The sequence below is a fragment of the Antrostomus carolinensis genome, unplaced genomic scaffold, assembly GCF_000700745.2.
Source record: "Antrostomus carolinensis isolate BGI_N321 unplaced genomic scaffold, ASM70074v2 scaffold33486, whole genome shotgun sequence".
NCBI lineage: Eukaryota > Metazoa > Chordata > Aves > Caprimulgiformes > Caprimulgidae > Antrostomus > Antrostomus carolinensis.
In genome coordinates, this window is record NW_010321706.1 from 7,092 (window position 1) to 23,441 (window position 16,350).

Genomic DNA, 16,350 nt, shown 5'->3' on the forward strand with positions numbered 1-16,350 from the left:
TCCACAGATGCAGTCAGCTCAGGCAGAATGTCAGCCTGCCATGGCTGTACCATTTCTGAAGCAGCCGTACGGTTTCTGGCTGCAGAATGGGAGCTGTTTGGCATTACCATGATTGACTCTGCTCACCAATGTGGAAAACATAAAATGTTTTGGGTTGGAAGGGACATTTAAAAGTCATCTAGTCTACCCACACTGCAGTGAGCAGGGACATCTAACTAGATCAGGTTGCTCAGAGCCCCATCTAACCTGACCTTGAATATTTCCAAGGATGGGGCTTCTCTCTGGGAAACCTCTGCCAGTGTTTCACCACTCTCATTATAAAGAATTTCTTCCTTACATCTACTCTGAATCTCCCTTCTTTTAGTTTAAAACCATTGCCCCTTGTCCTATCACTACAGGCCCTGCTAAAATGTTTGTCCCCACCTTTCTTACAGGCCCCCTTTAAGTATTGAAAGGCTGCAATAAGATCTCTGGAGCCTTCTCTTCTCCAAGCTGAACAACCCCGACTCTCTCAGCCTTTCTTCATAGGAGAGTTGTTTGATCCCTCTGATTGTTTTTGTGGCCCTCCTCTGGACCTGCTCCAGCAGGTCCATGTCTTTCTTGTGCTGAGGGCTCCAGAACTGGACGCAGCACTCCAGGTGGGGTCTCACCAGAGCAGAATTGAGCAGCAGAATCACCTCCCTCAACCTGCTGGCCATGCTTCTCTTGATGCAGCCCAGGATATGGTTGTCTGAGAAGCCTTGACTTCCAAAAAGGGAGAAGTACTGAGCCTCTGAAAATTAGGCTCCTTTAAGGGCATCTCAGAAGGTGTGCTCAAATATCAAAGCATCCCTAGTATTTATTACCCTTTAGTAAGGCTATAAATTCTCATTCAGATGGAAGAATTATTTGTAACCTGCAACAAAGCTAACAGATTTTCCAGTAAAGACTTTGTGAGGTTGTATTCATTAATCTCATTAAATCTTCAGAACATTCAGTGGTGAACGCTGTTTACATTCAAGTATTTAGTGTATTTTTTTCTGATCATTCTTTACCCTGCCTACTGGATAAGTCCTTGCCTTTGTTCAGCTTAGGAATTGCTATTTTTAAGCAGTTGACATGTATTTATATTTTTAGCAATGCCATTTTCCCAGGTGCTACCCAGGTTTCTTCCGGAAGATCTAAGAACAGCCAACATAATGAATCACTGACACTGTTTTCTTTTTTCCAATAGGAAATGGCAAAGGTTTGAAACGGTGTCTACCTAAAAACAAATAACATGGATTTTCTTGCAGTTTCTGTAGCAATGCTGTGCGCTGCCCAAGCACATGTCTAAGCATTAGATGCGGCCTGGGGAATAAAGCATAGGGTCCTGTGTTTGGCAGCTCATTGCACCATGCACTGGTGATCCCCAACAGCCCAGTTCCCGACCCGGGCAGCCAAGAGGGCACCAGAAAAGATTGGGTCAACCCTAGACCCCACCCCTGGGAGCACATGTAGCAAGATATCCGTCTCCCAGGACGGCTGCCCCAACTTCCCAGGCACGCAACCGGCCCCTCCACCCCACCCTGTATTCGTTTTCTAGCCTGCTGGTTCTTAAATTGCTTCTGGCAAAGTAATACAGTTTCCAACCCATTATGTAAGGTTCATGTTTGTCACCTCTTAACCTCTATATGTGTGTTTTTCTTTTGATCCATGTTTTCCAACATATCTAAGAGCAGGCCGTGCCTAAAAGAGTAAAGATGCATTCTTTCTCAAGCTATGTATTCATTTTGTTCAATTAATATTGTGTTGAGAGAGTGCTGGTGGGTTTTGTATGTATACATTACTAGAAACCAAAATTACTGAGTGCTGGAGACAAAATTAGCTTTTGAAATTCCTTTTTCCCTTTAAAACAAAAATAGTAGAATCTGCCTTTAATTGACCACCTCAGTCATCACAGAGGCTTCCTGTGTGCAGAGGCTTTGCTTTTAATATCTGTTTTCCCTTGGCTTTAAACAGTAGTCTTTATTTGCAAGTTTATTATAGAAGCGTTCAAATTAGAGGTGGGCTGAAACCGCAGAGTTTATGTCCGGATCTGGATGCAACTTTCTAAAAGTTCCACAGTCCAAGTTTTTTATTTTCCTGACCAGAGATTACAGAGGTGTCTATAAAATTCAGGTTCAGAGACACAACTCCTGGATGTGGAAACACAACCTTCTCCCCAGTGTATTTTGTAAAGCAGATCTATTTAGTAGATTACTAGTGGGCTGATAGAGAGGAAGAGATTCCCATATTTTTTAATTTTTTTTTCAGATGAGAAAAGAAATGTAAACAGTAATTTCCCAGGCACATAACACTGCGAACAAGTGTCATTCAACACAAGATGTTCACAACCTTCTTTATCGTGTTGAAGCCCTTCTCAGCACTGTCTCCTGATAATTTATGCTTTTCTATCACAGGGCTGGGAGAAGGTTCTGCTCTTCTTCACTCGGACAGCAGGTCCCACCCTCGGTCTTTGGAGAAGAGTGCGTGGAGGGCTTTCAAGGAGTCACAGTGTCATCATATGCTGAAACACCTTCACAATGGAGCTCGGATCACTGTGCAGATGCCTCCCAATATTGAGGGACACTGGGTCTCTACTGGGTAAGGAAAGATAAAACAAGATGATTGATATATGGGGAAGAGAAGAGAAGAAGGAAGCAGAGAGAGAAGGATGAGTATTTCCACTTTAAACAGCAGGGGAAATACTTCCTTTAATATGGTGGTGCTCTAAATTCCAGATGCTTTCTCTATGTTTATGCATAAAAGGAGAAGAAACAGCATTATGTATGGTAGAATAGCATGCTATAAAGCTGTCTTGATGAATCAATTTATAGTTTGGATTTTAAACAGCATGCTGTGAAATAGCTTTAAATCTCTCTTTGAATAGGAAGGAGCCAAAGTTGCCAAAATGGATGCTTATTCAAACATAACATTGTACTACCTTTGACTACATGCGTTAGATCCATTGAATGGGTCCTTGTTTTCAGAGCGTGTGTCTAGCATAGGTTTTATTAGCAAAAGAAATTAGGAAGCTGTATTTCACCAGTTCTTTTACTCTCTATACATGATGACTTGTAATTCAGAGAGCTATTTTGCTCTCTGTGTCTCAGCAGGCAATATTCATATGCTTTTTTGAAGTGACTTGTAGGAGGAGAGACTGGGGCATTTTGACACCATTCACACCTTCAGAAAAAAACAAACAAACAAACAAACAAACAAAAACCCCCACAAAGAAAAAAACCACAAAACCTGAATATTTCATGGTTCAAATTCAAACCATGTAGGAGTTTTGCATTAACAGTCAGAAGTTTGCATTAATTGCCACCCCTGTTGAGAGTACAAAAGCTGAGGACATGATCCTGCATGTCTTCTACAAACCAGAGTTGGTGGAGCACCACTGAGAATCTTGTACAGCAGCTGTAGAAGCCAGTTCTTTGTACTGTTCTGTGGACGTTTGGCATTTCACTTTCTGATGTTATCAGTCCTTCTGCTAAATCTACCATGCAAAAGAGAAGAATAGATGTTTAATAAGCTGCTACTTTTTTTCAGAGGAGAACTGAGTCACATGGTGGTCCCCAGACAAAAAGGAAAAGCTTAACATGACTTAAAGTATTTAAACCTACAAAGATAAAGCCCTTAGATAAGATCACCATGAAGCGGTATATTAATAACAGTGTGACAGCAGGGGAAATTGTTGGTTAACTGGCAGGCCACAGATGCCAAGTTCCTATTTACTCCCACTTATGCCAGAGGGATGTTAGCACCCAAGTGTCTCTGTGGACCCATGCGGGTTTCCTCTGTCTTGTTACCTGTTGCGTACATGATGTGCTACCTTGCTAAAATTTTGTTTCCGTTACTTTCTGTCTTCCCACAGCTGTGAAGTTAGAGCAGGCCCAGAGTTCATCACAAGATCTTACAGGTTCTACCACAATAATACCTTTAAGGCCTATCAATTTTATTACGGTGGCAACCGCTGCACAAACCCTATCTACACATTAGTTATACGTGGCAAAATACGTCTCCGCCAAGCGTCCTGGATCATCCGAGGGGGTACTGAAGCTGATTATCAGCTGCGCAACATACAGATCATATGCCACAATGAAGCAATAGCCAAAAAACTGAGTGAGCTGGTGAACCATACATGTCCTGGATTTATACCGGAAGATAGTCCCTGGGAGCAGGATGTGAGCTACGATTTGCTGAGAGAAGAGAATGGCTGCGAATGCACCAAAGCTTTGAATTTTGCCATGCACGAACTCCAGCTGATCCGTGTGGAGAAGCAGTACCTGCACCACAATTTGGACCATCTTGTGGAGGAGCTGTTTCTCGGAGACATTCACACTGATGCTACTCAGAGGAGGTACTATCGGCCCTCTAGTTACCAACCTCCTCTTCAAAATGCAAAGGTACGTGTCTGGATATATGCTGTCTTTTTAAGATACTAGTGACAAAGCCCATGTTATTCAGCTCTCCTGAGTCAGTGTACTAGTGTAACCCAAAATGTAGATGTGCTTCTAAAATAAGAGGTGGATTGAAGCCTTACAGGTGATGCAGCCAATTAATAAAAGATCACAGAGCATATTTTGTGAGAATAGTAACTCTTCTGTGGTTTACAAGGCTGCATTGAATGTGCAAAAAGTAGTCTGATGAACTAAGGTCAATAAAGGCCACTCTGAAGATGGAATCAAAGACTTGTATGCAGAAATGGGAGTTGTTGTCTGAGACCGCAGCTGTAGTCTAGCAGCTGAGAAGGGAGAAAGTTTGATACAGGACTGAGAAAGGACAAGAGAAACAGGCATCAGTGGATGCTTGTGTAGCTACAGGAGTGCCAGGGAGAGAAGAAATCAAATTGTATCAGCATATGGAAGTTGGGTGATCCTGAAGAGAAAAGAGGAAATTGGAAGGTAGGCACATGAAAGGGGTAGCATGAAGGGAAAAAAAACTGATGAGCTGTGCAGGTCATGGATCCAGATGCAGGCACACACATTAATGAAATGAAAAACAGGTGAATTTTGAATGGGGCTCTAATTCCATTTGATAATTCAGTTTTCAAAGGGGCCTCAAAGTGCCCTCAGCTTCATTGGGAACTCATCCACCCATAGTAAGTTAAATAAAAATCAAACAGGAAGAGTAGACATTGATGGCCTATAGCAGGAGGGCTGTCTATAGATCTTTCCTGGTGACATTTCAAAGGCAGGCGGCAATTGGAACCACATTGCTGGCTGCCGCTGTGCTCCGGCTGGCTGCTGCCACAGCATCACGTCCAGCTAATGGGTTATCACCATTTTTAATCACCTCATTGCAACCAATTCAAAAATCAGCTACAGCTTATCAGCAATAGCAGGAAATAACAAGAGGGGAAGGGAGAGATTTTATCAGAGAATCACAGAATGTTAGGGATTGGAAGGGACCTCGAAAGCCTTGGCTTTCTCTTCCATTTGAAACTGTCCACCCTGGGTTGCATCTGCCTCCAGTGAACATACGACTTCAGTGGTTCAGGATCTTATGTGATCTGCCTTTAATAATTTTAATAACATGGCCTAGGGATAATTTTAATCCACAGTCAACTGTGTCTCTGTATGAAGCTGCTGTCATTTCTGTCATTCTTATGCTCTCTTCAAGTGACCAGGGACAAATTTGCATTTTCTTTTTAAACACATCTTCCCGAAATGGAGAGTTTCAGCAGCAGCAGATGAATGACAGCATGTTCCTCATCAACATTTTACTTTAATTAATTCAAACAAGCACATCAACTTTCTTTTTGCTTCTTTGGGATTGAGGTTTCTTACCTAAATCTCTTCATCGCAGGTATCGGTAGGTACAAATTATCTGACAACCTATCTGTTGTATCTCTTCTAGAAAATATGGTAGATCTTCTTCTGACCACATGAAACAGAGACAAAATCTTTATTTAATTTACTCTAGCTGATTATTTTTTCTGGTTAAATCTAGTCGTCTTGTTATGGGCTGATACACAATATAGTAAACGCTTACACTTCCACCTTGTAGTAATTTCATTACAGTCAGAATGATCAGGTGTCCTGTCAACTAGCTTTATAAAAATAAGATTTTTGTCCAGATCTGCTGTTAATTTAGGACACACTGGTAATTATTTTCCTGCTGGTCTCTTCTGCTACTGTAACATCACTTTTTCCCTCTAAAATATCCTGCCTCTAAAATATAATGCTCAAATTTAAGGGATCAGATTGCTCCAATCAGAAAGAGCCTGTGGTGTGGATCCCAGAGAAGGCTTCCGTATCATATGCTTACAAGAACTGGGAGAGAGGAAAAGCAAACAAGCCAACTGGTTATCCATTGGTATTCATGAAGTACAGTGCTTCCAAGTAAGATTTTTGGTAGCCAGGTCTTGGCAGAGGCTGAATCTCCAGGCTGAATTTATGACACTGGGAGCACATTCATAAGAGTGCTGTTGGCTACAAAGTGCTGTTACTATAGAAAGCACAGGTTAACCCTGAGTACACCAAAAGACATACAGATTCCAGCTCTCTGTGATGAAGCCGCTGTAGCTTAATAAATGAGGGCGCCAGGTCCTGCCTTGCAGGCCACTGCTTGAACTCCCAGTTTGGCCAGTTATGAGTTCTGGAGAGCTGCGATACCTTTGTTTCTTCTCCAACCATTTCCTGCAAGGCCCACGTGGCTCCCACAATGTCTACATACAGCATGTGGATTGCTGGGACAGCCATCTCTGCTGGAGCCTTCAACTGCAAAAGATGTGTAGGTTTAACACAAGTTTCAAGTGTGCAACAATGCAGCTTCTCTTTGTGTTTTTTGGTAGGTTCCTCTTGCTCGGATTTGATGTGAGATTTCTTTTTTCTCAAGAGAAGTTGGGCCTGCTGATACTAAACTGTCAGCGTGATACAAATAACAGCACCCCTAAAAAATGAACCTTTGCCTCAGCTGCCATGAAAGACTTCTGGCTGTTGGTTTGTACCCAACCGTGAAGTTCTCTGTACCAACAGGTTCACAACCCGTCTGTCTGACCTAGTGTTTGCCAAATGTAGGAAGAATAGTAACAGAGATGCTTTTTATTTTTTTTTAAAGTCCAGGCAAACGTGCCGCTGAAAGGTTATAACCCTTCTTCTTTGAACTCTTTTCCTTTTCTAATTTTTGCTCCACTGGGACCCAGCTGAAAATGAGTTTAAATGCTAAATTGAGTTTAAAACTACAAGTCACAGACTCCTCTGGAAACTGGACACCATGAATAAATAGAAACATTAAATCAAGTTGTTTTTTTAAGGTTTCTACAGTCATACCAAGAGGTTGAGGAGGCCAGGAAATTGCTTCTGAAGTGAATCAGGTGTATTGTGTGGAATCTTTCATTTAAGGCTTTTTTCATTTCCTTTTTATTTATTTTTATTTTAAACTTATAAAGGCCTGGCTAAAATAAGTTAAGAGGATTCACATTTTGAGTTAAATGTATAGTTAAGCCTCTATATAGAAGAAAGTTCCACCCAGCTCAGGAGTTTACACAGCCTGTAAGTTGGATGTGGTAGCCACATTCATTACTTATGTGGTTGAAATGAACGGTAATTAAAAGCAAATGATTGCTGGATATGTTAGGAATGCCAAAGCCACATGATCAGGACTTTAAACAAATAGAATTGGACCTTCTCCAGCTTCCTGCAGCGATTTCACCACAGGACGGTAAATCAAAAGGGCTGTCCAAAAACCAGACAGCTTTATGCTGCGCTACAAATCTGAATAAATTCACAGATTACCATATCTCAAGTGTTCATATAAAATCAGGGAGCTTTTAAAAATATATAGGATGTCATCTCTTAAGGCTTTATGTATTCTCTTAGATCAGAGCATACCTTAAACAAATTCCTCCTGTAAAATACATGGAAGTTCCTGAGTGCAGCTGATTAATAGGTCACTGTATAGGTTTATTTTAGCAGTCTCCTAACCTTGCTCAAGATATCAATTAGGACTTGCTGATGAACAGGGCTGAACGTCTTTGATGTCTCCTGATGTTGCAAGTTTATCAAGGAATTCAAGCTATTGCATGTACAGCTTCTTTAGCATGAGAGAGCACATGGGTGAAAAGGGCAGGAGGGGGGAACTGCTTGGCTATCATCACACATATTATACAAAATATTCCTGATTAGGACAGCACCAAGGAGCCTGACTGACTGGTCATAAAATTGCACCTGATTTACAAATGCATACAGGGACTTGTAGCATGAAGAAAAGCTTGAATGCAGTATTTGTTTGCTATGTGGAAGGACAGAAGATGTTTTCAGAGATATCTACTCTAAAACTACAGGAAATGTGTACAACAGCAATACTGGGACACTTATTTTGCATCTAATTACCTCAGCAATAGTGCTTTGTAAACAAAGAACTCTTTGTGCTATTTTATCATCTGACAGAGTTAACAGGATAGATCGGAGCAGGGCTGTGTGATGACCGGTCATTCTAGTTAGATCATTATTTAGGAGTAAGGCTGGAGTGGTCTGGAACATCACAAGAAGCTTAAAATGTGCTAGGATGACCTTCCTTCTGCCTTTGCCATGCTCAAACATTTGCTGACCACACACTTCCAATAAGACACTCTGTCTTGAAAATGCAATTCCAATGGATTGACTCTCAACTACTTTATTCACAGCTGGGAGCTGACTTCCAGCAGCAGCTGGCATTTGCAGCTAATACAGACTCAACGTATGGAGACTGGTGTTTGGGCTTTGCTTTAGCCAGGTGGTGGAAGAACAAAGTACACAAAGCTTCTTGTGCTTTTCAAAATTTGAGTCTTCATCTCTTTGAAACTCAGTGACTTCATCTATAGGGGAATGCTATGTATTTGAGGATGTCCCAGGGAAATGCAAGCATAAGTTAATAAATAGATGTTAAACACGTGAAGTGCCTCAGAGAAATACTCAAAACATTATCTCAACCAAAAAGTGTAATTTTGGAGGACAAAACTCTTTTGTTTGCCAGAGTAGTGCCACTAGACTTCTAGATTAAGCCAACACTTCAAAGGTTTCTTTTGTTCATTATTACGTGCAAAAGACTCTCAGTTAGAGAAATTATGAGGGGAGCAAAGAAAGAAGATTCAGAAGAATGTTCACATAGATTAATTCCAGGTTTATGAACAATAACAGTGCGTGTGATGCACTGCAGAGATAAGAAGAAGCAAACAGCTTCTATTTGAGGCAGGTCCTTGCCACGCTTGCCAGCGCTGTTGGCTGTGACCTTGCAGAAGAGTGCTCCTTTGAAGGTGCCACTCTACACTTACTGCCTACACCTGCATTAGGGCTAGGAAAGGGCTGAAGCAAAAGGTTGCTTTTCACTCTCTGTGTGACCTTCAAAAGCTAAACATTGCTTTTAAAACCCTACTCATCTTTGGTAACTACTGCTGTCTGTTCTGCAACTGCAGTAAAACCTGCACCAATACAAATAGAGTACCACGGATCAAAATGAACTACTTAGCCTAGCAAAATAAAACACAGACCTTCAGTTCAGCTCAACATATGTATCTAAACTACTGACACCTTCATTGTTGTTGGCATCGAACCATAATTGCTTCATCTTTCGCAAGGGGGGAGAGAGGACTCACTAGTAATGCTTCATGGTTCAGAGGCCTATATAAGTTGCTTTATAAAGGCATAAGAAACACATAAGGCAGCTTTGTTTTGGAATACTCTGTTCCTCAAGATGGACATTCAAGCTGCCCCTTTGGGTTTTCCAGGAATTTTTTTGTTGATACTCCCCAAAATATTCATGTCACTATAAATTAGTATAATTTTAATAGGACAGATGACATGCAAGCACATTCATCTGAGAAAAAAAAAAGGTTTTCTCTTTGTTCTTGTCTTTTGCCCAGGCTAACTTAGTTTATATCAGAAAAGAACAGCCAGACAACTTTTTCATTTCAAGTCAGTTGTGTTTATTTCAGTTTTATGCCAGGTTGTGCAACAGAATCAACATGTAGATCAGACAGTTGTGTAGTGCCTTTGGATTCCTCCACTATCGTCCCACTGCTCCACATGGCAGCAGTTAATAAAACCTGTTCCTCAATATCTTAAAATACATGGTATGCATTTGTAGATAAATCTGAACCTATTCTCATCCTCCTTCCTGCTTGCAGCTCCTCTGTTCCCCACCAAAAGAAATCTCAAACTGACAACCCTGCAAAGGAGTTACCACTCTCTCCAGCATTTCACTTGCTTCAAGATTTTTAATTAAAGTCTTAAATCTTTGTTATTCTTCATTCCCTTTGGCAGGCTGAATTATAACTGTCAACCATGCTTGTCAACTCCCCAGAGCCAGCCTAATGCACATTAGCCAACTCAGCTTCATATGAGGTCATGGAAAGCCTGCAAACTATCACTTTTGTGGTGGAGAGAGATTGTAGCCATTTGTTAAAGTGTTGTCTTGGTCTGCAGTTATCTGGAGCGGTGGAGGAGCAGAGCTTGATAGTATACTGAGCAATTCCTAAAAGTGTCCTTTCTGTGGACTAGGCTTGCTCACAATGTGAGGCAAAGCCATCCAACTTTTTTTGTTGACTTGTAAGTATTCCCTTGAATTTACGTTCTCCCAGGGGTTTCCATGTGTACTCATCCTGGGAGCCCTCAGTTACTAACACTAAAACCTGGCACCTGGTTTTCTCAGGTGATGAGGTTTAAAGCATCCTGACCAGGCATGCCTTGTTCCAGTCTGGTCTAGCCCTGCCAGTGACAAATGGTATTCAGGTGGGTGTGAGAGATCATTGCTAAGTGTGTCTTTTCTTTCCCCTCGTCTTCAGTGCTTTCCCTCATGGTAATAGGTGCATTCACATGGCAGGGGTTTCCTACTCCAGCTTTTATCACAGCTGGCAATGGTGTGGGGCACAGGGAGGGAAGAGCATACTTGGAGTACCCACAATGAATAGCTGGGCTTTAATAAAAAGTGAAAGGTGAAAGGCCTGAGCCCCAAGGAAGGCGTTACAGAAAGAAGTTACTGCTCTGCCAAAGGTTTGGGGTTGGGTTTTGGTTTGATGATGGCATTGCTGGAGGGGAAGAGGAGAGTGAGGAGGAGTCCAAAGGTGGCACAACCAATTGCGAAGAGCATGTGCTTTTCCATCTTGCTGAGGCAGAGCTGATACTTGAATCTCTTAACCAGGTTAAGGTATAGGAAGGATGCATCCACTGTGCAGCAGCTCCAGATAAAAAGAGGAGACATGATTTCCCAAATTACTCTGGGAAACTGCTGTGTAATGTCATACAAGTTTAAAGACCTTGCAGGTGTAAAACAAACTGCTACTGAGAAAACTAATAGGGTTCACTGTTTCTCAGAATTGTCTGCTGCTTTCCCTTAGCCCAGGTCAGCTCCAACTAGCAGCAGCCCCGTGTCTGCCCCAACAATAGGTCTCCTAAAACAGGAGTTGCCGTATTTTTTAGTGGTTTTGGAGCTTATGACACATCGCTACCTTCTATGCTTTTGTCTTCTTAATGTGCCTGGTCTGGTAAAATACCAACTATTTGCAACTATAAAAGAAGACACAGAGAGCCTATGAGAAAATGGTCAAAATTCGCCATTAAAAATAATTTAAAAAAAAATCCCCTAAAAATGCTTTTCTTGTTTTTTCAAGCGAAACATTTGCTTTTCAGAGAAAAATTGAATACCAGAAAACAAAATTTTGCTTTGTATCTCTCTTCTTCCAGACTGTGTATATTCAATGAAATCTTTTTCCATGTCCATAAGAATCTAGTGAAAAACATCATATTAATTTTTCAGTCTGTTCTGCTAAGAATGCACTACATCTCTCAGGCTCTAAGTAGCCTAAGCACTGAATCTTCCCTTAAAAACCAGTAAGTTATAGTTGAGTTAATGTTAATTTTGCATTATGTAAATATCTAAATATCAGAACAGTCACCTATTGTAATTCCACAAGAGCAGGATTGAGTTACAATTTGAGCTGTTTCAGACAAACATTGGTTCAAAATTTTTGGATGATAGATACAGACACATTTTCAAGATATAAAGAATAAGCAGATGTAGGAGAGAGCAAATATGTTTGAACAAGGTGTTCAGTTGAATATAGTTATATTTTCAGCCTCCTCTTTACTATTAGTGCTTTGTCCCTAAATACAACTGCAGGTCCTCTCCTTGATATTAAGCATTGACTTCAGCTTCTGCTTGAACCATAAGAAAAGTGTAGATTTTCTGTTTTGAAAAGCGTTTGGTTCACAGATGTCTTATTCTGTGACCACAGCATCAAAATACAAGGGTGTTCAAAGAAAAGTAGAACATTTTCCAAAAAGATCTTTCCACACGTTATTCAAAGCTTATTTCACCATTGCTCAGAGAGTATCCCTGTTGCGTGATAGTTTTTTGGCGTGGGCCATAAAAAACACTGTGAATTGATTAGAGGCAAATTAGTCCTAGGCAGCTATAGAATCTCGTAGAACTTAAGAGAAAATTAAACTGTGCTGAGAGGGTTTATGTTTCTGACTATCCACAGCAATTGGGAAGAAGATCAAGGAACCTCATCCTTGTTTGCTTTTTTTATTAGAAACCTCCCTGCTTGGCTTCCCAGAGCTCTCTGGCCCTGTTACCACTTCAGCTGAGGCAGCAGGAGGGAGGGATAAGGAAAATCTTTGGTGGAAGTTTTCAGATCACAAACTATTTTCTCCCTGACTACAGGAACTGAGTTTCTATCCAGAGATACAGGCTTATTTCAGCTCACTTGGCCTCATGGATTAATTAAAAAATTGGCTCTAAACAAGCACCCAGAAAGGCAAGGAATTGGGACACCATCAATTTGGCATTGCAGAGCTGCAAGGAGGCACCCTTCATAGGAAGGCATCTTCCAGTCATTGGGCAGCAGCCATTTCAGGGGCTGGTCCTTCTAGCAAGACCTCACTATTAATATTGAATTGTACACCTAAGATAATCATAGAGCAGATGTTCATCCTGTCCACTGCTCATTTTATTGCTTTTTAGTTTATGTCATGCCCAAATGAGCTTTTTATTAGAGAGTACTTAATCGTGTTTGGACATGAATGTCCTCTGCCTCTGTTCCCTATTTTCTTTGAACACCTGTTTTTAGAAAATAATCTTTCCCTGAGACACGTGGAAAGGGAGTGATTTGCAAAGCCTTAGCTAGTGTAATTAAGAGCCAAGAGCAGCCAACATGAAAAAGCAACAGTGAAAAATACAGTCAATTATTAAACATAAATTACTCCATAATTAAGTCCAATTACCTCATAACAAAACGAGATGTTTCTCTTATCTATTACTTGGACAAAAGTCATACTGAGGGAGTTTACATGTGGCATATTGTTCCACTGAGAAGTTCATAACTCTGTGAAAGACTGTTTCACAGAAAAAAAAAAAAAAAAAAGGTTTAAGTAGGCTTAGATTCAAATGCTAGTCTCGGGGAAGCGATGTCTTCAGAGTACGTCCATATGAGGTATCTGAGCCAGTCTGCAAAAGGGATACTTCTACTTCCCTCCTCACCACCCAGCCTCCCCTGTCCCACTCCCTGTTTGTTGCAAAAAGTGCCTGTTCACCTCAGCCCCTTCGTCCAGACACATCGTCAGTAATTAGAAGGCAGGCAGGCTGGACATATTTTAGCAGCACAACTCGCTAGACCTTCAGAGCTGGTGCAAAGTCTTCGTAATTAGAAGAGCTGCACAGAGTTACAGCAGTTCCAGATAGAGAACACAGAGGTCAAAGAGCCAGATGGGCTACAAACATTCATTGATTTTACTGACTTTTGGTGTCTCTCTGGTCTGAGGTGGGGGCAAATATAAGCCCTGTTGAATATATATAAAAGGGATCTGTTGTGGGAGTTGTGTGTTGATTCTCTTAAGCTGCCTACAGTCAGGCTCAGAAACTCAGGGCGCTAATGAAGGTTATGTAAATGTCACCCCTAAAGTGTGCCATGAGCTGAAGGCAGCGAGTGGAGAAACGCTGACTCCTTCGCAGCTCACATGGACTTTAAAGTGCAAGCAATGAATATGAGTATTTACGTTATGGAGGGAGCTCAGAGACATCTCAGAAAAGAGGGCTGGAAAGGAGCACAAAGAAAAAGTGTTTGCATAAATCCCTCTCCTCTATGACTGTGTGGGGAGCTTCAGCTCTTAACTCGGTGCACTCTGAGTTGCACCTCGGGAAAACACCTCGCAGTTTGAAGAAGGTGGATGTGAGTAACCCACCCAGTGCATCCCCCTCTCTCCAGGAAGAACTGAGTGTCCTTGAAAGATGAAGGTATGAGCGGTCTGCCTTTCACTCCGAGCATAAGTTCGCTAACAGCTCTGAGTGCAGCCCCTCTGCACATCACCAGTCAACTAGAGATCCCGAGATGTAAGCAAACAGCACATCGCCAGCCCACAATAGGCACTAGTAAAACAGAAAACACTGCTTTTATCTTGCAGGGCAGCATTTATTCTTCTTGGTGTAATTATTTGTCATAAATGAAGTGAGCTAAAAAATTAGTTTTGTAATCCTTTATTGATCCATAAAATTTACTTCAAGGTTTAGCAGAGCAGAGACAAATGCTAATGCTGCTGTCTCTCTTGCCATTGAAAAAGTGCAAAGTACAGTTTGAAAAGAGAATAGCTAGGCCAGACTTGCCAACAAGACAAAACCTGCAGAGGCGGAAAGAGTTAGCCTTAGGAACAACGTACAGGTGTCTGTAGTTTTGTTTTCTGATGTCAGGAGGTGGAAGCCTCAGCACAAAATTCCCTCCCCTCCTGCCACAGACTCAGAGCCTGCACGCCCCTCATAACTCATTCCTGGTGCTCACAGACGGGGCCAGGGGTACCCGGCTGCTCGAGGCTGGTGCTTGTCCCGCAGCTGTGAGTGGCCATGGAGCCCCGCAGGCACCCCCGACCCCCTTCCCACTGGAGATGGCCGTAAAGCTTTCACCGTGTCTGGCAGTGGCCGGCTGTGTTGTACGCTTCACAGGCTTGTATTAGGGTTTAGAAAAGCTGAAAAAGTTTAAAATCACTGCTTACTGTTCTCCCGGGCAAAAAAAATGTACTTAGGACACCGGTGTCCGTTTACGGTACCCAAAGTTAACGACTGAAAGGCAGATGCAAAATAAGAGCTCAGCAAATATACTCATTTCTAACACAAGTTGACAGGTCCCTACCATAGTAAATTACCATCTGCCAGCTTCTTGTATCATTTGAAGGATAAAGTCAGCCTTTTCTAGATCCAGTAAAAAGATGAACCAAAGTGTTCATTTCAGAGAAATGCAGATGAGGAAATTAATCTCCTAATTCCACTCCTGCTGTGCAGTCTTATACATACAAAACCAAGTGGTGCCATGTTTCAGGTGCTTTGAAGGGTGAGATCTGCAGGAGAACATTAAAAAGATAAGAAATAACAACATATTCCTTAAAATACTGAGCTGGTGTCGCTTCAACGTGAAACAGGTGGCCTGATTCATTGCCCTCTATCACAGATAATGTCTAACGAGGGTTTCTCTCTGCTTCATTTCAGAACCACGACCGCACGTGCATCGCATGCAGAATCATCTACCGGTCAGATGAGCACCATCCTCCCATCTTACCCCCCAAGGCAGATCTGACTATAGGCCTGCATGGAGAGTGGGTGAGCCAGCGCTGCGAGGTGCGACCAGAGGTCCTTTTCCTCACCCGGCACTTCATCTTCCATGACAACAACAACACCTGGGAAGGTCACTACTACCACTACTCTGACCCCATCTGCAAGCACCCCACCTTCACCATCTATGCCAAGGGACGTTACAGCCGGGGAGTGCACTCATCCAAAGTGATGGGTGGCACAGAGTTTGTGTTCAAAGGTAAGGTGGTTCGCAACAGTGCAGGCAGAGGTGGGCGAGTAGTTACAGACCAGAGCAGTGTTCGCTCGTAACCATGTGATGGCTGATGGTTTCATTCTGTCGTCTTCCAGAGTTAGTAGTTTCTTGGGAAGTTCACAGGCATTGTGTGAATACCCACCCAACCTGTATAGCTGCATGGTATTTCGCACCGCTGAAGCAGTACTCATTTGAGGCAGGGATCTTTAAGTACAGCACAAGAAAGTAAGATTTCACATCACTAAGTCCTGGACTCCAGTGACCAAACTTCATGCATCTAAACAAAGTGTCTGAGATTAGATCTTTATCCTAGGGCTCCTTCAGCAGAGAGAAAAAAAGCACCTCGTGGGTTGAGGTAAGGACAGGGAGAGAACAAAATTAACATCACAGGCAAACCAGGCTTGACTTGGGGAAATTAGTTTAATTTATTACCAATCAAATTAGAGTAGGATAATGAGAAATAAAACCAAATCTTAAAATATCTTCCCCCTACCCCGCCCTTCTTCCTGGGCTCAGCTCTGCTCACGATTTTCTCTACCTCCTCCCTGCAGCAGCAC

At 42.1% G+C, this 16,350-nt stretch overlaps 1 protein-coding gene across 1 annotated transcript; it reads left to right on the forward strand.

The window, feature by feature from the left end:
- Positions 1 to 528: 528 nt before the first annotated feature.
- On the forward strand, positions 529 to 15,778 carry APCDD1 (APC down-regulated 1; the record flags this gene model as incomplete). The annotated part of the gene is made up of 4 exons (XM_029085461.1): positions 529 to 560; positions 2,419 to 2,604; positions 3,878 to 4,409; positions 15,457 to 15,778. Coding segments are annotated over 4 exons (1,072 nt in total), but the record flags the coding sequence as incomplete, so codon positions are not given.
- Positions 15,779 to 16,350: the final 572 nt, after the last annotated feature.